The sequence below is a fragment of the Rhamphochromis sp. 'chilingali' genome (genome assembly GCF_963969265.1).
Source record: "Rhamphochromis sp. 'chilingali' genome assembly, chromosome: 7".
Taxonomy (NCBI): Eukaryota; Metazoa; Chordata; class Actinopteri; order Cichliformes; family Cichlidae; genus Rhamphochromis; species Rhamphochromis sp. 'chilingali'.
Genome location: NC_137934.1, coordinates 24,700,681 through 24,726,930, shown reverse-complemented (window position 1 = coordinate 24,726,930; position 26,250 = coordinate 24,700,681). Strand labels below are relative to the sequence as shown.

Here is a 26,250-nt window from a genome sequence, read left to right as displayed (position 1 = left end):
AAATCCCAAGATCAGTTGTGAAAGACATGCAGTTATACAGAGTGTTAAATAAATGAGCCATTAGCTAATCGATCTCCAGTGGCTCCAAATCTGATAGATTCAGATGGGTTGAGATAGTTGGAGGCGTAAAACTACTTTGGTATTTACATGAAGAAGCCTTGGAAGGACTGACCTTCAAACCAAACAAAACCCAATCCAAAAACCCCAACTTAAACTATCCCAAAACCAACCCCAACAAACACCAAACTGCCCCAAACCAGTTCAAACCATCCCAAATCAAACCTAACTATGTAACCCTAAACAAAAACCAGACCAAAGCCAAACCAAACTCATGCCAACAAATCCCAAACAAAACCACTCTGAACCAAGAAAAAAAAAAAATCCTAACCCAACCTAAACTAACCTCAACCTAAACTATCCCAAATCCATCCCCATAAAACCAACAATAACAGGCCAGAAAGTCAAAGCAAAACAAAGCTAACCTGACCACTTGACTCCAACTCAGTCCCAAACTGAAATCAGCTAAGCCCAAATCATGGTGTTTTCAGGGTGGTGACTCACCACGACATGGAAGGGGCTGTTAGGAATGTGTTCCCCTCCGAAGCGGATGGTGATGACGTACTTCCCTGGCTCTGGAGCCGTGTAATAAATATCAAATGTCCCATCTGCGTTCTCCACTACATCCACATCCAACTCCGCTCCGTCCGGCGTTGACACCTTACAGGTGACTTTACCTTTCCCTGCAGCCTTTGCATCCACGGTGATGACTGTTTCCTCTCCGATCTGGATGGTTGGTCCAATTCCTGAACCTGACAAGACATTTGTGGAACCAACAGAGTCAAAGCAGTGATTTCTGAAGTGATTAATGTTAATGAAAGAAAGCACACACTAATACCAGGGAGGTTAAATGTTTAGATTGATGCTGAGTTGATTAGGGGAAGCTTTAAGAGTGATCGTGAGCAGTGATTATAAGAAAAAGGTTCTGATAACGGTGGTGTACCCAGCCTCAGAGTGAGTGCTGCTCAATGAGCTGTTAGAGTGGGTTGTTAATCTCTATTGTGTTTATTATCAATATGTTTATTGCACAATAGAAACCCTTAAATAAAACAATAAATTAAAGTCTTTGTCATTTATTTCAGTTTGCACTGAGTGTGTTTGAATTTGTTTGGGTGGGTTTAAAGTGCAAAACATACTTATAATAAATCTTGGATTTCCTTCTGTTTTCCAGACAGACTGACTGGACAAATACAGTGACAGTAATTGTGGGTAGTTACACATATGTCAAATATAGATGACAGGAAATGAGTGCAGAAATGCCACAGATAGTTTCGGTCTCATCTGGAGTCCACTGGAGTTTATCCAGTGACCTCCAAGCATTTTTAATTCTCCACCCTACACACCAAAACATCTTTAAGTAGCTTCAAGCTGCACTGACAGATGTCCAGTTCCCAGCGCGTACTGGGATTTAGTTTAGCCATTGCTTAGCGAATGACATTTCCCATCACTCATTCTGAAAGCTCAGAGAAACTCCCAGCCCATCTTCTGGCCTCTGAGAACAGAAATCACTGCATATTTAGCATCTTATTTTATTCAGTTCCTTCCATATATAACAGCTTCCAGCTAATTTTATATTCTTACTATTAATAATAATAATAATAATAACTTCTGAGGTGACCTTTACTACTAGGAATGGTATCCTACCTTTTAAAGCAAACTAACCCCCCCCACACACACACACACACAGAGCTGGATTCCAGTCACAATGCAGAACCAAAATTTGAGAAAACATTAAACTCAATGAATCAGTGTCCATTTTAAATATCCACCGTTCAGTATATATGTGTAGTTGCTGGTTGGTTAGTTAAGCAGCTGCTTTTTTATGCAAAACTGTAATGCTGTTTATCTGTTGGCGTTCAGTGAGTCTAAGAAAGTTGAGGCCACTCACCGAGTCCGTGTCCTCCAATCGACACTGTAGGAAAACAACTACAATCAGTGATGCTGCTAAGCTTCCAATGATAAAGTTTAAGTTTCAGTGCTGATGGGTGGAGCCTAACCTGTGACCAGACACTTGCTGGCGTCTCCGGTGGGCAGGGCGTGGATCCGGTAAGGTGAGTACGGGATCTCATCTCCTCCGTATTTGATGGTGATGGTGTAGCGGCCCGCCATGTCCGGCACGTAGGACACTGTGTAAGTCCCATCTCTGTTGTCTCGAATGGTTGCCTTCTTGGGTTTTCCCTCTGGATCCTGGAAGCGTACAGACAAGAAGTTAGTCATGTTTGGGGTACAGAAAACATAAATAGGTCCCATTGCCCATCACTGGTCTCCTACCATCTGCCATCAATAGTAAGAAAAGGGAAAAGTAATATGAAGTCAAATTAATTTTATTTTACGGAGATCAGAGATCTTCTTGGTCACCAGACTGAGGCTCATTTCTTCATGTGTGGACACAAACAAACTGAACTGCTGGGTGGAAGCTACAAACCTGCAGTTCCTCTGATGTCCAGCAGAGGCTTCAGCAGTGCATCAGTTAAAACCTTACATTAGAAATAAACATTTTTACAACCTGATACAGAAACTGTTTTGGTCTCTAATGATAATTTCCAACTTCTTTTGATGATTTTTAGGAATCTTTGTGATACATAAATGCAATCAATGGATTGTTTGGTCGGAGACATTCACACCAGTAGCCTGCTGCAGGTCATTCTGTAGGGCTCTGGCACTGCTCATCCTGCCCCTGCTTTTGTACAAAGTAGAATATACTTCTCATTGCAGTATTGGTAATACCCGGTTTCTGTATCTTGCACAGAAGAAGAGGACAAAACAGATTTTCTGGATAAACAAATATGTTAGAGATCAAACAACCAACATGAAATTCAGACTTCTGGATCTAAAACTTTTCACTGTGTCAGTGATGAGCAGTTGAATGTAAAAACAGGCGTAAAAAAAATAAAAAAAAATAAAAAAATCTGATTTAACCTCCCTGTGCAGCAGCGCCCCCTGGTGTGTGGAAGCAGGCATCTACAGCTTATATCCATGTGAAAAACTAAAGTGTGTATCAGAAAGATTAACAGCTACCGCATTATGAACACTATCGTAGACCTGATGGCCGCTGATGGTTTGAGAGCAGTGGGCTTGTCACGTCCACAAGTGTTCTCACAGGATCTAACTATTCACTGCAGCAATGACAGGTCAGACAAGTGGATGGATGGATCATTGAATGGAAGCAGGTTTACCAAAAACTCTGGTTAGTTAACAACTCAAAATCAAATATGTCTGTTAACTCGTTAAACAAACTGAATGGAGTCAGTGCACGTGCAGACCACAGAGGGGTGGAAGCCAAGCAAAGTGCTGCCAATGAAAATTTGCTTCTAACGTTCCAGCAGATAATCTTTTTGAATCTGTTGTTGATTTGATGAACATTGAAAGTGATATTTCAAGTACTTGGACTCTAACACAGGAAACTATGAGCTTCATTTAAAAGGCTTTAACTAAGAGCATTTACCTAACATCCTACCATCTGCCAGGTCAGATGTGAACTGCTAAGGGAAAGGGCTGAAATTTGTTCTCTCACTCTTATTTTATCCTTACAGTTCTTCCATTATAAGATTTCCATTTAAGTGTAACTAACAGATAAGATTCCATATTAAGGAGTTGATTATAAGAGCTTAACCACGTGCAGCTATTCTTTCTTTGAGTCTCCGTTTTTAATAACATCCATGAAACTAATAATGAGTTTCATGGATGTTATTAGCGTCACAGGAATATTCACACTTTAGATCTTATGCAGAATATAAGAGCGGTGAAAACAGCCAAAGGCTACACAATGAGGAGGCAGTCAGCGGGGGAGAACAGGTGGGTTGGGCGGGGGGACAAGAGACAGGTAAAGGGGGAAGGAGGTGAAGGGAGAGAGTGCAGGGCTTACAGAGCCTCTCCTAAGAATACTGAAGGGGATGGTTTTCTTTACTATGTGAGTCTCCCACACCCTCCTGCCCCAGTCTTCCACAAACAATGAAGCCTCGCGACTGCAGCCGTCTGGACCCTGCAGTGACAGCAACAAGCCCGCCGGTCTGCGTTTGAATCGGGGTGAGTCAGAAACAGGTCACAGAAGAGCAACAAGACACGACAGACACCTCCCTGCCAAACACTGACTGGGCAGCACAATGATGATTTCAGGACAGGAGACTCACCAGAATCTGGACGGTGAGCAGTCCTTCTCCAGCATCTCTGGCATCAATGGTGAACTCCACTGGCAAGCTGGCTGGAACCCCAGATGCATTCAGACCGGGACCACTGGCTCGAACTTTGCTAGCATCATGAGCCGGTAACGTCTTGATTTTAAAAGGACTGAAGAGACAGTTAGAAAGGTTAAATCTGAACCTGAAGGACCAGAACTGTCTTGTACACACTTCTCTTCAATACCAACCTCCGGGGCACTTCCTGGTCGGCATACTTTACGCACACCGTATATGGGCCATCGTTGGCAGGAGTATAGTTGACCGTGTGAGTGCCATCACCATTATCTGTGATGTTGAGTGGCTCAGCTACACCTGAAGACAAACCAGAGCACAGGGCAAGGCCACAATGAGGTGATATCAGGTGATTAAAGCTAATGGGAGAGTTTCATGACAATACTACTAAAGAAAGATTTAACTCCAGCTTGATAATGAGTTGGTCTGACTGGAAGTCCCACGGGTATAAGGTAAGGCAGGTGCAGCTTTTTTGGAACAGCTTTCCTGGTTACCAATGGCCTGGGCAATGTTATGAGGTTAATAAGTCTTTGTAATCTTACCTGTTGGTCCATATAGCTGAACTGACAGGGGAGCCACCCCTGCCTTGCTGCTGTCTACAGTAAAAGTCTGAGGAACATGAGCCCGGACTCCACTTCCAAGGCCAGGACCTGAACACCTCACCATACTGGGATCAACCAGCTCTCGCACTGGGACCCGGAATGGACTCCCTGAAAGACAAGTGACGTAATAGACGCTCTTGATTGCAGATATCTTTACCTTAGAAAAGCGCAGAGTCAGTTATATCCAAACCACACCCTACAGGGTTAAGTGACCTTCACCTGGGATCGGTAAGCCTCCAAAGGTGATATTGACGTCATATTCTCCAGGTGTGAAGGGGATATACTCCACACTGCAGCTGCCATCTTTGTTGTCCTTACATGACATTTTTGCCTCTGATGGACCCTCAATGGCCAGGCCAAGTCCCCCAGTGCCAGCACCTCTGAGGCACGCATGAAACAAAAAGGAAGTTTAGGATGTTTAAACAGAGATCTATGGATGCTACAAAATCTATTCTGGATTTAAAAACAGAGTGACGATACCTGGTCTCAACAGTGAATCGGTTTGGTTTGTTCACCAGTCCTTCCTCCAAACCTGGACCGTAGGCTCGGACTCGACTGGGATCACAACCCTCGCTCACGGACACCCTGAACGGACTCTTTGGCACCGAGATGTCATCCAAAAGAACTTCAATCAGATGTAAACCTTCAGCAAACAAGAGTCCAGTAAAAGTGAGTATTTTAATGGATAGAGTCAAGATAATGTGGGTGAAACCATTCTGCAGTGATCCGGTGTGTAGATGTCACTGAGTAACCTCCTCATTGCTCTGTAATTTGTTTGTTCTCTTAAACTTGTATACGAAGAAATACAAATTAAATGCTTTACACATTTATTTATTTATCCGTCTTCAGCTGTTGAGTGTGTTGTTTCAAAGTAACCCAAACATTTAATGGTCACTCATTTTTTTACCCCACGGTTCAGTTTTTAACCAGCAACCTCTCAGGCAGAGTGGGAGTAAACCAGACAAAGAATCACCTTCCATTAAAATTCCAGTCTGACTGAGTATTTCTTTCCCACAATGCAATGGACTCTAACACGTCACACTTCACTATCAGTGGAAAACCATCTGCTGAGCGCCGACAGACTGCAGCTATAAATACCCTTGGTCCAAACCCGCTCCTCACTGAGAGGTTAAAGGACCAGAATCCAATCATTGTAACTGATGTTCAGTACATTACTATAACTGACTATAACAGTAGCACATGCAGGGTTAAGCTTTGAGCAGCAGATATTTGTCTGAGCTTCAGGCACTTAAATATTAAATCAGATATATTTGCTCTGGAATGGTAATTATGCCCTGGATGTTGATTGCTGCTAACCCCTCTGTACACAGACTGACCACAGTTCAGCCAACAGTCCTTCATGGCTGGCGAGGGAAAACAAGCCTTATGAAAGCCAAATGGAATTTTATTTCACAATTAGGAGGTGTTGCAGTGGAAAAACACCCACAAACCAGCAGCAAACCGTCGTCTTGCCCGTCCTCTGTCTTTGCTGACGATCTGCAGCCAGGCTCACAAACAACACACAGGTCTCAGGCTTACCGTCCTCATACGGTGTGTACTCGACTTTGTATGTCCCATCTCCCTTGTCGGTGACGTAGGCGTCTGTGTTGGCGCCTGACGGATTTGAGATCGAGGTTTTGATATGGCTGCCACCGCTCTTGTAGTGAGCTCGAGCGTCCACGATGAAATGAGTGGTTACTTCCCTCAGGATGCCTGCGGAGAGGAAAGCAGCACGAAGGCAAAAAAGTAGAGAAGAAAGTTAGTCAATGTCTCCATGAAATATAACATCCCATTTTTTACCAAGATGCAGAGAAGGACTCATCACTTTTAATCATATCCAAAGACAGTAAAATATTTGAAATATTTCACTGAATACAGTCATACTGAACAGATTATTTAAAGTGCTACAGAATTCATGTTCAGTTTACAAACAATCAGCCATATTAATCACTTAATTTATGTTTTTGGTTCCAGTCACATAAATGAAAAAAAAACCCAAACATGATAGAAAACGTGTATCATTAACACAGATCATAGTTATTACAAAAGATGGACTTTAGCTTCTAGTGCTGCATTTTCTGTCATTTCCAGCAGGGGGCGACTCCAGTGAAGTCTGATTGGATAAAAGTCTCTGAGCTCAGCAAACTCTTTCTCAGTCGCTGCTTTCAGGTCTGATTGAATAGAACAACAAGTTCATTTTGGATGCCGTGGCTCTGTTAGAGGTATGACGTTCTATCACTTTCCAGCCTCATATTTTAACTTTCACAGCATGACTTAGATCAGGACCAAAGGTTGTTTCAGGATAAATCCATCAGAGTAATGCAACAAGCACTCATTTCTTCTTTGCTCTTTGTTTATTGATTAAATTAGTAACGTGAGCATTCAGCAACTTCTCCCATTTGTTCTCATTATAAGACTTTATGACTTCAGTGCTCTTTTATTGGTTTTACTTTAATCTCAATTTAATAAAGACTGCAATCGAAATACGGAAAGAAAAACGTAATAATTAAAAAAAGAACAACATACAAACTAAATGTGCTGTTGGGAGTTTATTAACTGTGATAATGGAGTCTGGTGGCGTCCAGGAGGCCAATGAACCAACCACAGAGAGCTGAGCCTAAACCAGATCACACTGGAAACAGTCCTGTCGTCGTAAAAACAGACCTCAGAACAGCAGAGAGTTTGGAAACTCTAACCACTGAGACGGATAGGCTAATTAGGGCTGAAAACAAGTTAAAGGCTCCCCTATGGTTTATTAAGGAAAATAGAAGGTAATGTGTACCCCATAACATAGAGGAGCCAAAACCCCTGCATCTTTAGTGGCAGACGTCCTGTTAGGGTCAGGGGCGTTTCTGGACATGTTTTTATATCAGGTGCATGTATCATATTTTATACACATACATGGCAGTGGCATTACGTCACTAAAATTTTGCAGGGGGTTTTGTGGAAGCATTTTGCACCCCTGCATGTTTACAGCTAATAAAAATCAGTACATTTTCACAGCTTCTCACACGTGTGCAAAATCTACTGAGTTTTCTGTCGTGTTTAGAGCACAAAATCGATGAGCAAATTTGATGACCAGGTATTGTTTTACATTTGTGTTTGATTAAAGTATACAAACCTCAGACATCCTTCTTTTAACTGGGCATTAAAACATCTTTAAGTGCTCACCTCTGGGTTCCACTCCTGGTCCATAGACCTTCACTCCGCTGGTGTCAACAGCTGGGTCCACCTGCAAGCGAATGGGGAACTTTGGCACCATGTGTCCTCCATATTTAATGGTGATGGTGTACATGCCGTGGCACTGGGGTATATATGTGATGGAGTAGGTCCCATCACTGTTGTTCTGAATGTGAACTTCAGCTTTGGCCCCAGAGTCAGAGATGATCTCGATGGTGAGCTCATCCTCTCCGGCTTTGGAGCAGTCCACCGTGAAGGTTCCAGCCTCGTTGACCTTGCCTTGCTCCAGCCCGGGGCCGCTGGCTGTCACCTTGCTGGGGTCAAACACTGACTGGACCACAGCCTTGAAGGGGGAACCGGGGATGTGCTGGTCTGCAAACAGGATGTTGATGGCGTATTCACCAGGCTCAGTCGGCAGGTAGGACACAGAGCAGGATCCATCACCATTGTCCTGGCATTCAATCTTGGCCTCACACGGCCCCTCCACTGTCAGACCCAGACCACCAGTACCAGCACCCTTTGTGTCAATGGCAAAGGGGGCTGGTTTGCCTACCACACCACCCTGAAGGCCTGGACCGTAGGCTCGCACCTGGAAAGTAAATGAAAAAAACCAGAAGAGACACAAGGAATACTTATTAATGCTGGTTAGCAGAAGACATTAGCTTTAAGTCTGAGGTTTGCACCAGAATCAGCACAGATGATTGACTGAACATCCATGGATTACTAAACTGGTAGGCCTGAAAAACATTCACACAAGTAAAGATTTACACAAGGATTTCTCAACTAAGTACTAAGTACCTTTCTGATCCTTCCTAGTTGGTGTCTGATACTTTTTTCTGTGCATCTTTGCTGACTCGATGAAAGCCCAATTAGGATAACCACATGTCTTTACTTATTCTGACAAATATTAAAATTCTATCAGTGTGGGTTGTTGTGATCTTAACTCACCTTTGAAGGATCAGGGGGCATGATGCCCTCCACAGTGAATGGACTTCCTGGGACAGGGTTCCCATCGTAGCTGATGTCCACTCTGTATGGTCCTTCCTCAGGAGGAATGTACTTCACTGTATGAACCTCATTGGCTGTGCCCGACTCTACCTTGCAGGGGATTGGTCGACGAGAAGGGGAGGTGATCTTCACGTCTAGTTTGCCCTGACCTCCAGCACCTTGAGTACAGATGGAGAACTCCTGATCCTTCCCAACGTCTACTTCTGATTAGTGCACAGAAACAGCAGGATGGTCAGCAGGAACAGGGGTTTGGGGTTTAGGATGTTGATAACAGTGAAGTCTGAACATCTTTTTAAGCTGTACCCACACAGAGGACAATTCACTCACCGTGCATCGCTTTCAACCTGATGGTTGGTCGCTACCAGGCTCCAGTTACCTAGGTAACATTCTAATGTATTTACTAGCCAGTCATATGTCATTCACCAGTATCCTGAGCTAAGTAGCAATCACTTTAATTGCTCTCCTTAAAGTTGAGAAACGTTTATGTCACGCGTGACATCATTGAATGTCATTGATTTTCCTGTCACCATGTGAATTTTTTCCTGTGTGGACGCAGCTTTAGACATAAAGATGAAAAGCTATTATTTTTGGAAATGCTGGCGTGTGTTCGGCTGCACATTAAGGGATATTTCTGTTGGAATCCTTTGATACCGATTATAAACGAAATGGAAAAGTGGTCTAAGCAGTTCAAGCTTGTTTTATGTTAAATGATTCAGAAAGAAGAGAAATTTCCACTGCAGATCAGAATTACACATCAGTTAGATTAAATTTAATGAAACAGAGCTTGAATGAACAGCAGCTCAGAGTCATTAAGGATCCCCATGAAGGGGTTGTGATTGTCTTTCAGAGGAACTCCTGGATTCTTTTGTTTACTCATTTAATCCATCATTTACTCTCCACCTCACTTATTATAATTAGTACCAAACTGTGCAGGACTCTCTATGGAAACATCCTGTAATCTAAAGCTAAACAGCAGCTTGTATTTAGGAATTTGTGATGAATAATTCCAGGAATTTAGCTGGAAACACGCATTCTCTGCTTCATCTGCTGCGTCATGAAACCCGATCAGGGCTCCGTATGGAAGCACTTTGCTTCTGTATGATAAATGTTCCATTTTTTTCCTCACAGACTTACTGTTGTTCAGTCCCTGAACTTTGACCTTGTTGAGGTCCAGTGGGGGGGCCACAATGATGGTGAATGGACTCTTTGGGATGGGGTCTCCTCCATGACACACAATGATGGACATGCTCCCCTGAGAGAAACACAAGCAGTGCTTAACTTATGTCCATCAGTCACCTCACAGGTAATCCATCACACATGTGAAGTTGGTGTGTTACCTGCTGCACCGCCGTGTAGCGGACAGTGTATGAGTAGTCATGGTTGTCGATGATCTCAAAGTCTCGGACGGCATCACCTTTAGTTGCTCCGGTGAAGTGGACCTCAGGTTTGGCTTTACCAGCTCCCTTTGTATAAATGGTGAAGTGGGTGGGCTTACCCACCTCCACCCCTGCAAAGTTCAGACAGAAACTTTATTAATAAGGTTCTTCTATGTGCAGCACTTTGTGATTCTCTGTCTAGAAAGGTGCTATATAAATAAAATTTTACTTTATCTAATTTAATACAGATAACAAGCTAAAACCTGCTGTCCCCCTGATGGGAACAGGGGCTCCAGCAGTGAGCCAGTCCTAACAGACTAATTAAAGATTAAAATGTCCAACTTTACAACAGATATAGATGTTTATAGTCTGATACAGTCTTTTTAGATTATTTAAAGTTTGTATTATTAGAAGAATAGAATAGAATAACCCTTTATTGTCATTGTACATATAAATCAAAACTGTGGGTGCTCCACCCTAGTTGTGCCAGAACAAATTATAAATAGTAGGCAGCTGGAATCAATAGAAAACATCCATCCATCCATCCATCCATCCATTCGCGTCCGCTTATCCTGTTCAGGGTCGCGGGGGGCGCTGGAGCCTATCCCAGCTGTCATAGGGCGAGAGGCGGGGTACACCCTGGACAGGTCGCCAGTCTGTCGCAGGGCCAACACACAGAGATGGACAACCATTCGCGCTCACATTCACTCGCACATTCACACCTATGGGCAATTTGGATTAACCAATTAACCTATCCCCACTAAGTGCATGTCTTTGGACGGTGGGAGGAAGCCGGAGTACCCGGAGAGAACCCACGCTGATTTTTGTGTTGTATTGATCGCAAATGTGATAAAACCCAGCTCACCTGTCCTGTTGAGTCCAGGTCCCTCTGCCCTGACTTTGGCTGCATCATGGGAAGGATCCACCTTTATTCTGAAGGGGCTAATAGGGATTTCCTGTTTTACACAATAAGTGTGAGATGTTTTTTAAATTCAGTTTTAACATAGATGTGCATTTAAGATTTGATCCAACTGTTGACCCCTCATTTACCTGATCAGCGAACAGCACCATGATGGTGTACTGTCCGGGACCCGGAGGCATGTACTTCACTGTGAATGTGTCGTTGTCGTTCTTGATGATGTCAAAGTCGATGTCAGCCTCGGCAGGTCCGACTACACCTGGAGCGCACTTGATGCCAATGCTGACATCACCTGCAGGGAAATAATAATTAACTCTATTACAGAGATTCAAGGTTATTTCTGCAGTAATATTCAAACATCATGTAGCAGTATTCCTGTACTATTTAATTTCTTTCTAATTAAACTCATAAAAACAAAACTTGGCATTACAGCATGTTTGTGTGCTGCACAGCTGGTCTGAATCTGAGTTAAAGTCATTCATTGGAGATCAAGCTCAACGATCAGAAAGACAAAACAATCTCCTATGTGTCGTGCATTGTGGTGGCGGGACATGAAAAGAGGACATTAGACATGAAACAGGTCTCACCCTGTCCGGCTTCACTGCAGTCCACAGTGAAGTAAGTCGGCTCGTTGGCCTTCAGTCCTGTCTTCTCCACACCTGGACCGTAAACTTTCACATTCTCTGGATGGCTGCCCTCTCCGATAGTCACCTTATTCACAACATTACCATCATTGTTGGCAACAATAAACCTGGCTTCTATCTAGACTCTAACAAATAAATGCAAAAGCTGAAATATGGAAGAAATCATGGAATATAAACATCCATGCTTTTAAGGAAAATTTTAAACTCATCTTTTTCTGCTAAGAAACATTTGAGGTGATACACTGAGCTCTCGACACACTATTATTAAAACACTGCAGCCACCGGAGTACCTCAAGGCTCTATTATGGGTCCCCTAAAGTTCTGTATTTACATGACAGCATTTTGTCCTTCAACGAATAGAAATCGTGTTTAGCAGACATCTGCTTAAATTAAAGGTTAATTTAGTTTTTTCCATTTAATGTTTTACTGATTACTAACAAAAAACAAACCTGAAACTAATCTCACATAGTGTCTGTTGTAAGTTGGTAATAATTCAAAGAGCAAGGTATTTGTATGTTCGTGTTAATGATTGACCAGTTTACACTGCAACAAACTGCAGACATTGTCAGTGGGATTAACAGATTTAAAGGATATACTTCAGTGACTTTAATGTAAGACTATATTTGGTGTTGGTTTTATACCCTGAATGGGCTGTTGGGGACGTTGACTTCACCCCAGGTGACGATAATGGTGTGTTTGATGGGTTTTGTGGGAATGTAAACACAGAAGTAGGTGCTGTCTCCATTATCTGTGATCTGGACGTCAATGGGGAAACCATCTGAATCCTACAACACAAACAGATTTACACTGGTGTGACTTTGAAAAGATGTTAATGTGTTATTAAAACATTACGGAGAGGCTGCCTCTGAATCCTCACCTGAGCATAGAGCTTCAGCTCTCCTCTGCCAGCTCCATGGGTATCAATGGTGAAATCAGCAGGTTTGTTAACAATGCAGCCCAAAGGCTCCAGACCTGGACCGTAACATTTCACCTGAGGAAGTAAACACATCACATGTTTAAAAATTAAACATGCAGGAAAATGTTTGAAACTCAACAAGGCTCTGATCTGACCTTCTCAGGGAAGATGACACTGGCAGCAGGGAGGATGTGGGCCATGAAGGGACTGTCCTTGATGTCCTCGTCATCACAAATAACATGGACGGCATAGTCGCCTGGTTCAGTCGGCCAGTATCGAACATCACACGATCCATCGCCTTTATCATCACACTCAATCTTAGCCTGGGAGGGCCCCTCGATAGAGAAACCTACACATAGACGCTGTTATTTAAACACTGCCTATCATTGATGAATGTGAAAACAATGGGATCTGCCCATGGAGTTCAATACTTTACATGACACACAAATATTCACAGAAATAGCAGGATATACCATCAGATCCAGAGGCTTTTGGACAGTGGCAAACATCTTACACACAATGCCCTGTTTTCAGATGCTCAAAAGTAACCAGACTGTTGATAAGGAGTAGGTCTGCAGGTTGTTATTCCATGACCACTTAAGCAAATAAAAGATGTGGAGTTCTGTTTGGTAGCTGTTTACTGAAACATATGAGGTGTTAGATTTCCTTGGTCTCGTTTCGTTTGATAGATGCAGCAGAAATGTTACATCCTTATTAAATTTAAAAATATTTTTTCAACAAGATGTTGAAGTACTGTGGATTGCTTTTGACCATAAGTCAGCACCTTAAGCTCTTAACGTTTTCCTGAGTCCCATCTTTATGTTATTGTAACTAACCGAGAGTTCCCACTTCAGTTCCAATGGCCTCCACCACAAAGTCAGCACTCTTCCCCACCATACCGGTCTCCAGACCTGGACCCCAGGCTCTCACTTTCTGAAGCCCTGCCTCCTCACTGACATAAACTTCAAATGGGCTGGAAAAACAGAACGAATTGATTAGTTTTTATCTTTATTTCAGATAAAAAAAAAAGTTTACATTTATGCACACAAGTCACTGGAGTACCTCAGGGTTCAATCTTGGATCCTCAATATCTTTAGTTTTATATGGCATCACATGGCCAAATGATTAAAATGCATGCATTTGTTACTATATGTGACATAATGCACAGCTGTAATAAACACTGTTAACTCCCCAAAATGTAATAGTATGTATAATCACTCCATCAACCTCACCTGCGAGGGATGCTGTGTCCGCCCCAAGTGACGGTTACGATGTACTTTCCTGCCATGACGGGGTAATAATTACACTCATACAGGCCATTTTCCATCTCAAGCACATTCACAGACTCCTCCAGGCCCTCTATATTAAAAATAAACATAATCCACAATCAGCCCACCTTTACTGAGCTAAATTTCAAATGAAAATAAAGCCAATTACCAAAAATAAAAACATTTTGTAAAACACACTCACAAATGTACATACACAGGAGAAACCTCTTTTTGGATATTCTGGAAAGGCCATACTGTGCTGAATCCATCATTAAAAATCTCACAAATATCAGCTATAGTCAGTGTTCTGTACTAAAAATAACAGGGGTTCTCTTCAGTTTTGTGTTTAAATGTGTTTCCTTAAAGGGATTTTAGCTCCAGTTGGTGAATCTCGTGGGTTGGTGAGTCTTGCTGTCTTACTTGGTCCTTTTACGGTGATTTTGAGCTCCCCGCTGCCGGCTCCTTTGGTGTAAACTCTGAAATCTGCCAATTCTTTCACTCTCAGACCCTTCGGCTGCAGACCTCTGCCAGATGCTCTGCAGGCGTTTGGGTTACAGGCTGCAAGGATCAGTCAGATGGAGGTTAAGACTGGGAAACGATGCTCAAATGATAATGAAACTCACACAAACACACAGAGCCTGTTTCATACTTCCTATGTAATCCTACACTGAATCTCCTGGAGAATCATCAGAATCTGTCTTATCTGTCCAACTGCCTCCTCCAGCTGAAGCCATAAAGTCGGCTGCTATCATGGAGGAGCTATGAAGCTTGAAATGGAGGGCTGAGTTGGAGTTAATTTGGTCTCAGAAATTAATAGTTAATCTCACAGGTTACTCATTTACTCTCTCAGACTGATCAGTGCACAGCTGATTGAACTCAAATGATTACTGTGTGTACAACAGTACACAGTGATTCTAACTAAAATATACTAACAACACACACACAGAGCAGCACGAGTTTCTCATTAGTCAGCTGATCAGCGCCATAAAATGCAGTTTGCTGAGGCTGAAAGGGAAAAGCAGCAAAGAGGAAGACGTGATGAAATCAGAATTCAGAGCTGAAGATTCAAGAAAAATACAAAATACACACAAACTTAATAGCAAACAGAAGGAAAAACTTGCTATAGATTGATATGTTCTTTAAACTTAAACTTAAGTTTGAAGCATCAGATTTGAGAACACGATGCACTCAGAGGATAGAGCGTCGGTTAGCTGCAGAAGGAAGAGTTACTGGAGGCGACGTGAGGAAGAACAGGCAGGGTTGATGATGATGTTGGGTAGGAGCAAGTAGAAGATCACTCTGGCATTTAAGCCTCTTCTTTGATTATATATAATTATGTGAAGTCACTTGCTAACCACTTTATTTTAAAGTGGTTAATTTTGTTGTTTTGCTAAGATGTTATTAACACTTCTTATTCTGTTTAGTTGTTATTCAAATTACAGATTCAAACCAATAAAACAACCCAGAATCTTCTTCATAACACACTTTTTCTTAATACCTCCTTATATAGTTGAACCCTGTTCAATTCTACAAAATTTCTTAAAATTAAAAGTGATACCAAGAAAATCTGAGCTGTTCTTGGGCTACTTTGTCAGTGTCATTTTCCAGCCCTCAACGGTTCTTGTAGATTTTTTGTTAACCATCTAAATCAAACAAAAGTCTCCAAATGTTTACAAGACGTGACCCACCACACATACTAACCCACTCAGGAGAATATTCTGGATTTTTGCTGACACAAAAGTTGAATCTGTGGGCAATGGAGCTAAAAAAACAAAACAAAAACAAAAAACTGAGCAGTAAATAGCTTGAGTTACTTGGAATTGCTTTCTTTGCTGCTTTTATCAACCTACTGACCTAACAACATGTTCTCAGGATAGATAGTTTTGACAAAATGCATCCCAGAACACCACAACCAACCCAAATGTAAATTATTAAGCTTGAATTTCTACAGAACTAAAGTGTAATAAAATAATAATGATAAAATAATGATGAACTTAAATAATTCCTAATTATTTCTGATGCCATTCAAAAAGGGCTTTAGACTACCACATTCAGTTTCTGAGATGTAGAAAAAGAACAAGCTGCTCAGGATGAAGCAGTGCCAGGACATGCTGTAAGGCAGGGAACCCCCATCCATATGGGGCCAAAGTGAAGACAGTTTGAGTCGAAAAGACCAGGCTAGCGCAGGCAGGCTCCAGTTGCATCCTGTCAATGGCCTGTACTAACTTGGTCGCCTGGGTTTGGGTGGTGTTGGAGGAGGAGCTCTCCTGGTCTTGTCAGCAGGTGGGGTGCGTATGGACTGAGGTACAATCTGCACTGGAGACCCAGGAGGAGGGACACTCTGTGAAACTGAAGGAGGGAATAACAGTATGATGCATTTGTACATCGGCACAAGGAGGACAGAACCCAGATCGGTTAAAGGGCAGCGTCACCAAAGCAAGACGAACTCTCCAAATTCAACCAAATCAACCCAACCCAAACCAAACGAAAACTAAGCAAACCCAAAATAACCCAACCCAAATGCACTAAAATAAAGCAAACGAGCCAAATCAATCCAAACAAAACTAAAACAAATCAAACACAACCAACAAACCAACGCTAAATAAAACATAGGAAATCCAGTCAACCCAAAACAAACTATTCCAGACCTAACCACCTAACCAACATAAATCAAACCCGTAGACAGTTGGGATAAAGTTTAATTCTGCATTAATTCTGCAAAGTTAGTCTCAAGTCACTGGAATTTTCTCAAGTCAGTTGAATCAGGCTAGTCCCATTTTCAAAGATAAGTCAAGTTAGACTTCAAATTAAGGTAAGCTATTCCCAAACTCAGTGTCCTGGATCAACACGGTCCTGATTTATATCTTAAATCCTTGGAAATCACATTTCACGATTCTTAAGTTCAATATTGAAAAATCCCCTCATCTAATTCCAAATTAGTTTAATCCAACATGACATCCCAAGGCTACTTCTGCAACAAATTACAAGACAAGACCAAGTTGCCAATAATACCCTAAATTTAGGCTCCAAATTAAGACAAATTAGGAACGCTCCAAACATGACTTACAAGTCCTAACCAAAAGTAGCCAAATCCCAGATCAAGAACAGCCAAGTCAGACATAATCCAGTCCATATAAATATCCACATCCTGTTCCAGCAAACCAGAGGTGATCAAACACCACAGCCTAAAAACATGAAAGTCCATAGAGTGAACCATAAAGGAAGCACAGACAATCTCAGAAGACCTGGACTTGGACGATACCAAAGGTTCCTGTTACAAAATCCATTGAAGTTTAATGTTACACGCATGCTGATCAGAGATCTGTGCTGGTGAATGTATTACAATAAGAGACAGGGTCAGTTAAATGTTTAAAATAAATATTGTAAATATTTAAGTTGACTATATTAAATGAATGAAATAAAAATATATCTGCAGATTTAAAGAATTACATATAAGATAGGACTTTAGGACAAAATTGTGGTTTTCATTTTAAATCACTGAAGGAACTGCCTAGCACCTAGAATGCAGGAAAGAGTTAGAAAGGTCAGTTTGTAGTGTTGTAGACATAAAGTAAATGTTAATAGCCCACCTTCGGAGATGTGGACAGTGAAAGGACTTCTGGGAATCTGCTGCCCAGCAAAAGTCACACAGACGACATGAGGTCCCTCCAGGACAGGGACATAGGTGCACCGAAATACACTGTCGCCTCTGTTCTCCAGGACAATCTCCACTGTATCCCTGCGGCCATTTGAGTCCACAATGATGACGCCCACATCTCCAGCACCCGCTCCTGGTGTACGGACAGAGAATAACAAGACCTTTAAACAATGGAGGAGGAATGTGACAGTCACTGGAACAGTATCAGACAATGAAGGTCATCTGCAGGAAATATAGCAGTGGATACCCAGAGCTAATGGAAATATAGAGTCAGAGTCCCTCCGAGAGACCACAAAATGTTTTTGTGCATAATTTTGGTTTTAATTTGTTCTTTCAAGAGTAATGATAGAAGAAAAACTTTTCATCAATTTTCTTTTATTAAGGGAATGTAGCTCAGACAAACTAACAATACAATGAGACTTACCTGCAGTGTAAATATCAAAGTATGTAGGTTTGTTGGCCACATTTCCCGTTGGCTGCAGTCCCAGCCCGCGGGCCTGAACTCTGGTTGGGTCGCCGCCCATGGCTTTTGAAACATTTACAATGAAGGGGCTTCTGTCGATGTCCTGACCAGCAAACAACACCTTTACCTGAGTGGAAGAGGACCGCAAAGGCCTGTTAGGTTCACAAACATAAATTTGTGTTTCCATGAACTAAACAAAAGCTAAGACAAAGGAACCAGGAAACATTCAGAACCTGTCAAAAGGACAACACAAGAAACAGCTCCTTTATCCACACATGATCCATGTGAGTTATACATGTCATTGGTTCAGTATTCCCCAATCAGGGGTATAAGCATCACAGGGAGTTCTTCTGCAGAAAGATTAGCTCAAACATAAACATTAAAAAAATTACAGAGACCAAAATTGAGCAGACATCACCAGTTAAAGTTAAAAGGAACTGATAAATGGTAGCAAATAGATATGCATACATGATTAAAAGTGATAATTAATGGTGAAAGAGAATGCAGTTATTGATGAGTCAGTGAACAGTTATGCTAATGATTGTGGATGATGACATTTATTTGTATTTGTATTTATTTATCTTAAATGGTAAAGTCATCCTTGTCCAATGTAAATGGGTTCCCCTTCAAACATGAAGGGCTCTGGGTCCATGTTATAGGCTGTGCAGGTCCATCAGATGAAGAACGTTGGGAACCATGGCCCTGTATTTCTGATCAATAACATAAGAACCACTGTACTTCTTTCAGCCTTACAGTGAGAGCTTCTTACTTTATGAAGCCCCTCCACTTTGGGCAGGTAGACCACAGAGTAGGTTCGGTTCTTGTCGTTGTTGGGGATGACTCGGGCCTGATGGAGACAGAAATGATGCAGCATAATTTCAGTTATATTTAACTTTTGTGTCCTTTTAAATTAATGTGAGGGTGTGTTTGCACCTCTTCTGTGTGTCCCTCTGGATCCTCCACATAAACTAGAACTTCTCCCAGTCCAGCCTCCACCGTCTCCACCAGGAACTCTGCTGGTTTCAGAACCATGTTACCTCGAGGCTCGATACCTGCAAACACAGCGATCACACGTAACTTTATTGTTTGAAGTAATGAATGGAAATGTTTGTGAAAGTCCTCCGATAGCATCGAACTACGTAAATGGCGACATAGTTTTTCAGATGTGGTATTACCGTGTTAATAACAGAAGCTACAATAAAGTTGACTGTTTCTGGATTTAGGGCCGTAATGTGCTGATGTCGATAACATATTTAGAAAACTTGTTTTAATTCAGCTAACAGTACAAATAAAATTGCTATTTGAGCATGATTTCAGTTTAAATGTGCATCTGCATTTATTAAACATTTTAATATTCTGGAAATTTAGCAATGATCTTTTTCCACTTCAGTGTTTCATCTATGAAACAAAAAAGGAGTTAAATAAGCCCAAAGACATCCTCAGATTAGATACTTTTGTTAGGATGCCTGGGTCGTTGACCCAGGGTGTTTGAGTTTATGTTATTATTTATACTTTCTAGTTTTTGGTTTCTTTGAGTTCCGTCTTATGGCTTATGTCTCCCCTATCACCTGCATCCCCTTGTCTAGTTCGCGTCTATGTGTATCTTAAGTTCCTATATCCCCGTGTTCAGTCAGTGTTTGTGTCTGCCCTGTTCCCACGTCTCTGTTCCCTTTGTAGTGCCTGCATGTGAGTCTGTGTCTTTGTTCAGTCTGTGTTATGTGTTTCCTGTTTTACTTTGAAGGTCTCTGTCTTATCTCAGTGTGTTCAGGTTACGCTTCTTTGGTCTCGTCAGTTCTAATTTGTCCCAGCTGTGTTTCCCTCCTGTTACTCATTCCCTGATTGCTCCCTCTGTGTATTTAAGCCCTGTGTTTCTTAGTGTCTGTGTCGCAATCTACCGTTTATTTTGCTGTGTGTTTTGTCAATCCGCCGGTGTTAGTTTATTTTTGACCTTTTTTCCCAGTTATGTTATGTTTGAGTTCAGCATTAAAGCTGTTTTGGTTTAAGTTCTGTCTCCGGAGTCTGCACCTTGGGTCCTATTCCTGTCTGCACACAGCCACACCTAACAACTTTGTTTTGAGTAATGAGACAAATATCTAAATGATTGATGGAATTTTGAGGTATTACAATACGTTTTTTGTACAATCCCAATGAGTCGATTCTACCAGAAATTTTTCTAAAACCTCAATAAAACTTGAAGTTTGATTAATGAACTTTGTTCCTGTGCATTTTCCACTCACCTGGTCCGTAGGCCTTAGCCCTCTTGGGGTGTAGCGATTTGGCCCTCAAGGGGGCACCGGGCTTCAGTTTGGCTTTAGGGAACTGAGACAGGTAGGTCATCACAGAGTGCTCATCCACATTAGGATCGACGATCTCCTCAGGAGCAATCACCTGGAGAGGAAGGACAAGACGAAAATTGCATCAGCTCAACACACAGCAGCCACACACTCAAGCTTTATCGAACTGGAACTACATGTCCTTGCTAACGGTTCTCCTGTATGACTGGTAAGGTAAGTTTTCCATTTACTGACGATTTCTTCAGAAGTTTAAAAACCTTCAAGGAAAATTGTTTTGCAGCTAGAAATTTGTTTTCTCATATTATGCTTAACATCTCCTGATTTAGTTGCAGTTTTATTTCTTTGCTTTGCTTTTAAGTTGGAACTATGTTAAATGGACTGGTCCTTTTATAGCAATGTTCTACTCTAGCAATGTAGCTTGCTATCGCCAGTGTGTGAATGTGTGTGTGAATGGGTGAATGACTGAATGTAGTGTGAAGCGCTTTGGGGTCCTATGGACTAGAAAAGCGCTATACAAATGCAGGCCATTTACCATTTACCATTTACTCGAACTCAGCATTCAAAGCACTTTTCACAACAAGTTATAATAATTTACGTCTTTAAGCATTTTTTTTACTAACCCAGAAACACACATACACACACACACAATAGAGGCGCTTAGGATCGAACCACCGACCTTCTGATTAGGGGATGCCCTGCTCTTTCTCGTGAAGCTGAGTGGTAGGACATAAATTAGCTGATGAGCTTGTGAACATGTCAGTAAACCTGTTACAATCAATACATTTCCAGCTGCAAATACTTATTTAAAAAATAACAGCTGGAAACTTAAAAACGATTTCATTTTGCCAGAAACACATCAGATGGCCTCGATAAAGACGTCTCTAATCTCCAACAGCTGAAGTGAGTGAGTTCATAAGAGATTGAGGGAGTCGAGTCCAAAATCCTCCATGGAAGAGAAACTGGAGGGAAATCAAAATGAATGGTTTCATCTGATCAGAAAATCTGTTTTTTAATTACATAAATAACAAAAGAACAGAACACGTGAGGGGTCGGTGAAATGGTAAACAGCTGCTTGCTCAGCGAAGGAGAGTGAGAAGACGTCTGAAATCTCAGAGGAAAACCGCCTGAATCAACCTGAGAACAGTGCAAAGAGTTTTATCATTATTGTCATCGTTATGTGTTTTTTCCACTTAAGCGCTCCTTACCAAATCATTTCCCTCTAATTTCTTGTGAAAACATTTATACATTATTCCTCTCTTTACAAGTTCTGACTAAAAAATTTCTGCGTTTCTCATTTAAATGACTCTGGCAGTTGAATTTTATGATTAAACTTTCTGGGAAATTAGAGAGGCTTAATTCACCTCCGACCTGCAGAAATTAGGCAGCAGCTGAACTCAGACTCTGACTTCGTGCCTCAGACTACTGAGTGAACAATCGCTTTGACTCATCTGCTCTGCTGCTAATTTAAACTGCAGCCTGCTCACATCTCTGCAGGCTGAAAATAGAGTCGAGCGTGTGAATCATCCACATGGATCATGGCTCAACCACGACTGCTATTTCTGAAGTTCAATTTAATCGTAACAAATATATCCTCTGAGCCTGAATTCAAAGGAACCACAAAGCTCACCGGCAGATATAAACAGCATACAGGTCAACTTATCCCTGATTCATCCATGTTCAGTGAAGCAGAGGCTTTTATTTTGTAGCTGTTTCCTAGATTTTGGCTCTGATTTTCTCATTAATCAGTAAGAAGAAACTCAGAGAACAGACACTGAATGTGTTGCAGTCCGTGCGCAGGTAGGTGTTACCTGTGGCACTCCCAGCCAATCGTCAGCCTGTTGCATGGCTTCCCGGGCGTTCTCCACTGGCTGACTGGGATCCCATGTTTCCCAGTCGGGACACAGACCTGAAGGCAGCACAGACAGAGAGGTTTCATTATGTACAGGAGACTAGTCTGTCCTGCAGGACGACGTTCAGTCTGAGTCGCCTCTGCTGCAGAACATCCGATGAGCTCCTGCTTAACAGTTTGCAGAGAAAATATTTCAAAATAAGATTTATTTTTCCTTGATTTGTGTAGCGAGTTCCTTTTTGTTCAAGCTTTAGAAACTCAGAACATGTCTGACACGAGTTCATTTCCATAAGAGACAAAGTTTGGGAGTTAATATCAAACTAACATGAAAAAAAACTACATATTCGATTTATGCCACATATTAAATTATGAACATAAAAATATGTGATATGGGCTCTTTATGGACTTTGACTACAGAGTACTTTATAATTAAAAGACACTTTGACTACTTCTGTTTCATGTGCACAATTTTCTCTAACTCGCATATGCTTCACTGTGAAATTACAGAATATTCTTGAGAAAACAAACAAATGTCTAAAATTTGTTGTAATTATGTCTGTATTTTATATTTATAAATGGATGAACGGGTTTACTTTGTAATCTAGGAGAAACCAGCTTTGTAATGAAACTGTAGGTTTAGTTATTACAGGTTTTATTTTGATTGAGCCGGTTTACTCGTTTCAGTTCTTGTTGGTTTTACATACAAACAGAGGCAGCAGATGCTCATCATCAAACCTCGTCGAGGGTCAGACTTACAGAGTCAAAGTAACAAGATCTTCTCAACATTTCTATTTTAATGCACTTTGAATTATTTGTAAATATTTTCACAGTTAAGTGCTGACTATGAACTGGAAATGGAGGAGGTGTTGCAGTTAGTTAATGCAGGTCTGTTATACGGAAATATTAAAGATAAAAGTTTCCGATGATGAAAGAGAAAAAGAAAAAGCATTTATGAAACTGGAGCAGAAAACATGAATAAAATATGTGACTGTTATTAAACATAAAACAGGAGGATTCTTCTGTTAGACCTTAATCAGAGAGAAATGATGATGAAAACAAAAAATATGGAACAATATGTTCAGCCAGTTTCTTGTAATCAGCCCTGAGCACACACACTTTGTCCTCATAAATTACTTGAACACATTTCCACAAAGGTAACGAGCCTCTGGCTGCATAATAAGCTTCACAAACTCAAAAATGAGATCAGAAAATATCCGGCACACCTCACCCTGGACTGAAAAACTCAAAATTAGCTGAACGTTAAAGCTGATGAGTTATACATATTTGTCCTTCGCTGCTCTCTGATGAGGATCAGAGCAGAAACTGCAGATTTCAGCTGCTGCTTGTTTCCTGAAGCTGCTGACATGAAGCAGAAACACAGAAACACTCTGAGCCTGAAGCTGATAAGAGGATTAACTCCTCCTCCTCCCCAAGTGTGCTGTACAAACTTCCATGTGAAGATTTCAACTTTTCCTGCAAAGTCAAGACATTTTTACAGCCTGACTCCAGGTTAGTGGGGCTGGATCAGTTCCAGAGCGAAGCACTCAGCCGATGACCAAACCCTCCAGACATCGATACAGGAAGTTAAATATCAGGTTTTCTGGAGAAAACTTTGACACAGGAACAAATCGATAGTTTTGATTTAGCAGCTGCTTCACATCAGCTCACAGATTATTTAAGCACATGTTCACTTTAACTGACAGTTTGACGGCTTCAGGGAAAGTTTTTATTTGACAGCGTCTATATTTTCCTGGAAGCTTTCCTCAGCTTCCAGGAAAACAGCAGCCGCTTTTCTTTAAATCACAGGAACGTTTTAAAGAAAACCAAACTCAGTCAGCTTCCCGTCTTAAAACATTTAAACTACTTTTACTGATCATTTTTAACTTAAACATCAGCGTCTCTGCACACTGTGTGCAGTGTCAGCGGGATCCTACCGGGGGCGCAGTTGTCCACCAGAGCTCCCAGCGCCTTGCCGTCCCTCCAGTCTCGGTGGAAGTTGGTGATGGGGAGCTGGGGCACCTTGTTCTGGATCCAGCCCAGCAGACGCTGTTTAGGAGTCAGTTTCTTGGCGTCTTCGTCATCCTCGTCCTCCCACATGGGCATGGAGATGGAGTAGTGGAGGATCAGGGTCCAGATAAGACCCAGGATCAGCTTCAGATTCCCATCCACGATGGCTTTGGAGTCTGAAATAAATACAGAGTCATTCAGGTGTTTTAATGTGAGTGTCTTTCCAGGATTGAGTGCTCTAGCAAATCCACCCAGAGGTCAGACTGAGCAACAAAACCAAGAACTACATGTCAGACTCTACAAGCATCAGTTAGCAGGTTAAAAGTCAAAGTTCATGACAGCACAATTAGAAAAAGACTAACAGGTATGGCTGTTTAGAAGGGCTGCAGAGCTCAGAGAGCTGTGCATGAATGAATGCTGCAAACCTCAATGAACTAAAGCATGGCTGTGAAAAAGAGTGGACTAAAAATCCCCCGCAGAGATGAGACGGACTGATGAAGTCACACAGGAACCATCAGTGCAACTTACTGCTGCTGAAATATGAGATGGACTTAGTTTCATTAATTAAATAAAGACACGGTGTAATGTGTCATGGTTGTTTTTTCTTATGAGGTTGTTTTTAACTTTCTTTGTATCATGACTGTAGATGATTATATTTTTATACTTTTACGTGCGCTGTTGTGGTATTTTGATTCTGTGACGTGTGGAGCATCAGTGAACAGATGTTAACAGCTGGTTTTGATTAATTTAAAGTCACGTTCAGCTGAATTTGATTTCCAACATTTCGTGACCCAGTTTCCTGTTCTGCCAAAGAGTGCCAAAATAAAAGTTCACGTCTGCTCTCTGTTTATCTTTCAGACATCAGGAGACTTATTTTTTTCTGTCATCGTGCAGAAAAGTTTCATCCATCGACAGCAGCGAGCAGCATGATGTCATGCAGCCCCCGCTCTGAGGAATGAGGTCAGTTTAAATAGGAAACACATGCGCGCACACACACACACACACACACACACACACACACACACACACACACACACACACACACACACACACACACACACACACTAACAGGAATCTGATGGAGGACACCCTCAGACACATTTCTCCTGCTCTGCTGAACACTGCTGTTGTTTTCTGTCACACACCTGAATTCTCAGGTGAATTTGCTTTCTTTCTATATTGAGGTCAGCTTGGCATGTGAACATGTCGTCTTTAAAACAGCAGAAAACCTTGTGTTTCCCCCTGAGTGTTGTTAAAATTTCTGAAGGCCTACCCAATCAGGAGGCGAGGAAACCAACTTCTAAACACACAGCTGGAGTTTCACTCACGCTTTGGCTGTTTTCAGCGCCTTTAACTTCACATTACCACATACAAGCAACACGAACACTGCCTGCCAGCTTATTTTGATGATGTGAGCTTTATAGATAATTGGGTAACTTTCTGAGGGAAACCTGGTCTTGTTAGGAGAGATGGTATCCGTCCCACATTGGATGGAGCAGCTTTCATTTCTAGAAATCTGGTCAAATTTATTAAAACCACCAAAACGTGACTATCCAGAGTTTGGACCAGGAAACAGAGTTGCAGTCTTACACGCCTCTATGCAGCTTCTCTCCTGTTATCCCCCCAAAGCCCCATCGCCTGTGTCAGCTCCCAAAGAGACAAACTAAAGACCAACTAGTAATAATGACTTAATGAACTTCTTCACAAATAAAATTTTAACTATTAGAGAAAGAAATATTCATAATCCTCGCACAGATGTAACACTATTTATTTAGTCTTTTACTCCAATTAATCTTTCTGAGTTAACTTCAGTAATTAC

At 41.6% G+C, this 26,250-nt stretch overlaps 1 protein-coding gene across 6 annotated transcripts in view; it reads right to left on the bottom strand.

Moving 5' to 3' along the window:
* The window catches only part of LOC308399684 (filamin-C-like), a 61,701-nt gene that overhangs the window by 20,443 nt on the left and 15,008 nt on the right, over nucleotides 1–26,250 (bottom strand). For 3 of the 6 annotated variants that reach the window (XM_080887053.1, XM_080887049.1, XM_080887050.1), the window contains exons 2-31: nucleotides 24,359–24,607; nucleotides 22,384–22,481; nucleotides 20,519–20,669; nucleotides 19,215–19,333; nucleotides 19,051–19,128; nucleotides 18,243–18,408; nucleotides 17,751–17,951; nucleotides 16,387–16,509; nucleotides 14,581–14,718; nucleotides 14,125–14,251; nucleotides 13,729–13,865; nucleotides 13,048–13,241; nucleotides 12,854–12,967; nucleotides 12,618–12,761; nucleotides 11,920–12,043; nucleotides 11,464–11,624; nucleotides 11,279–11,369; nucleotides 10,375–10,544; nucleotides 10,172–10,289; nucleotides 8,978–9,240; nucleotides 8,021–8,618; nucleotides 6,389–6,562; nucleotides 5,330–5,492; nucleotides 5,069–5,229; nucleotides 4,790–4,957; nucleotides 4,424–4,547; nucleotides 4,188–4,344; nucleotides 2,055–2,244; nucleotides 1,946–1,969; nucleotides 562–809 (exon numbers count right to left, since the gene is read on the bottom strand). In XM_080887053.1, the coding sequence (XP_080743179.1) occupies nucleotides 562–809; nucleotides 1,946–1,969; nucleotides 2,055–2,244; nucleotides 4,188–4,344; nucleotides 4,424–4,547; nucleotides 4,790–4,957; nucleotides 5,069–5,229; nucleotides 5,330–5,492; nucleotides 6,389–6,562; nucleotides 8,021–8,618; nucleotides 8,978–9,240; nucleotides 10,172–10,289; nucleotides 10,375–10,544; nucleotides 11,279–11,369; nucleotides 11,464–11,624; nucleotides 11,920–12,043; nucleotides 12,618–12,761; nucleotides 12,854–12,967; nucleotides 13,048–13,241; nucleotides 13,729–13,865; nucleotides 14,125–14,251; nucleotides 14,581–14,718; nucleotides 16,387–16,509; nucleotides 17,751–17,951; nucleotides 18,243–18,408; nucleotides 19,051–19,128; nucleotides 19,215–19,333; nucleotides 20,519–20,669; nucleotides 22,384–22,481; nucleotides 24,359–24,607 (4,973 nt within the window). The remainder of the gene's footprint in view (nucleotides 1–561; nucleotides 810–1,945; nucleotides 1,970–2,054; nucleotides 2,245–4,187; nucleotides 4,345–4,423; nucleotides 4,548–4,789; nucleotides 4,958–5,068; nucleotides 5,230–5,329; nucleotides 5,493–6,388; nucleotides 6,563–8,020; nucleotides 8,619–8,977; nucleotides 9,241–10,171; nucleotides 10,290–10,374; nucleotides 10,545–11,278; nucleotides 11,370–11,463; nucleotides 11,625–11,919; nucleotides 12,044–12,617; nucleotides 12,762–12,853; nucleotides 12,968–13,047; nucleotides 13,242–13,728; nucleotides 13,866–14,124; nucleotides 14,252–14,580; nucleotides 14,719–16,386; nucleotides 16,510–17,750; nucleotides 17,952–18,242; nucleotides 18,409–19,050; nucleotides 19,129–19,214; nucleotides 19,334–20,518; nucleotides 20,670–22,383; nucleotides 22,482–24,358; nucleotides 24,608–26,250) is intronic. The other 3 variants (XM_080887054.1, XM_080887051.1, XM_080887052.1) reach the window with 1 other exon arrangement.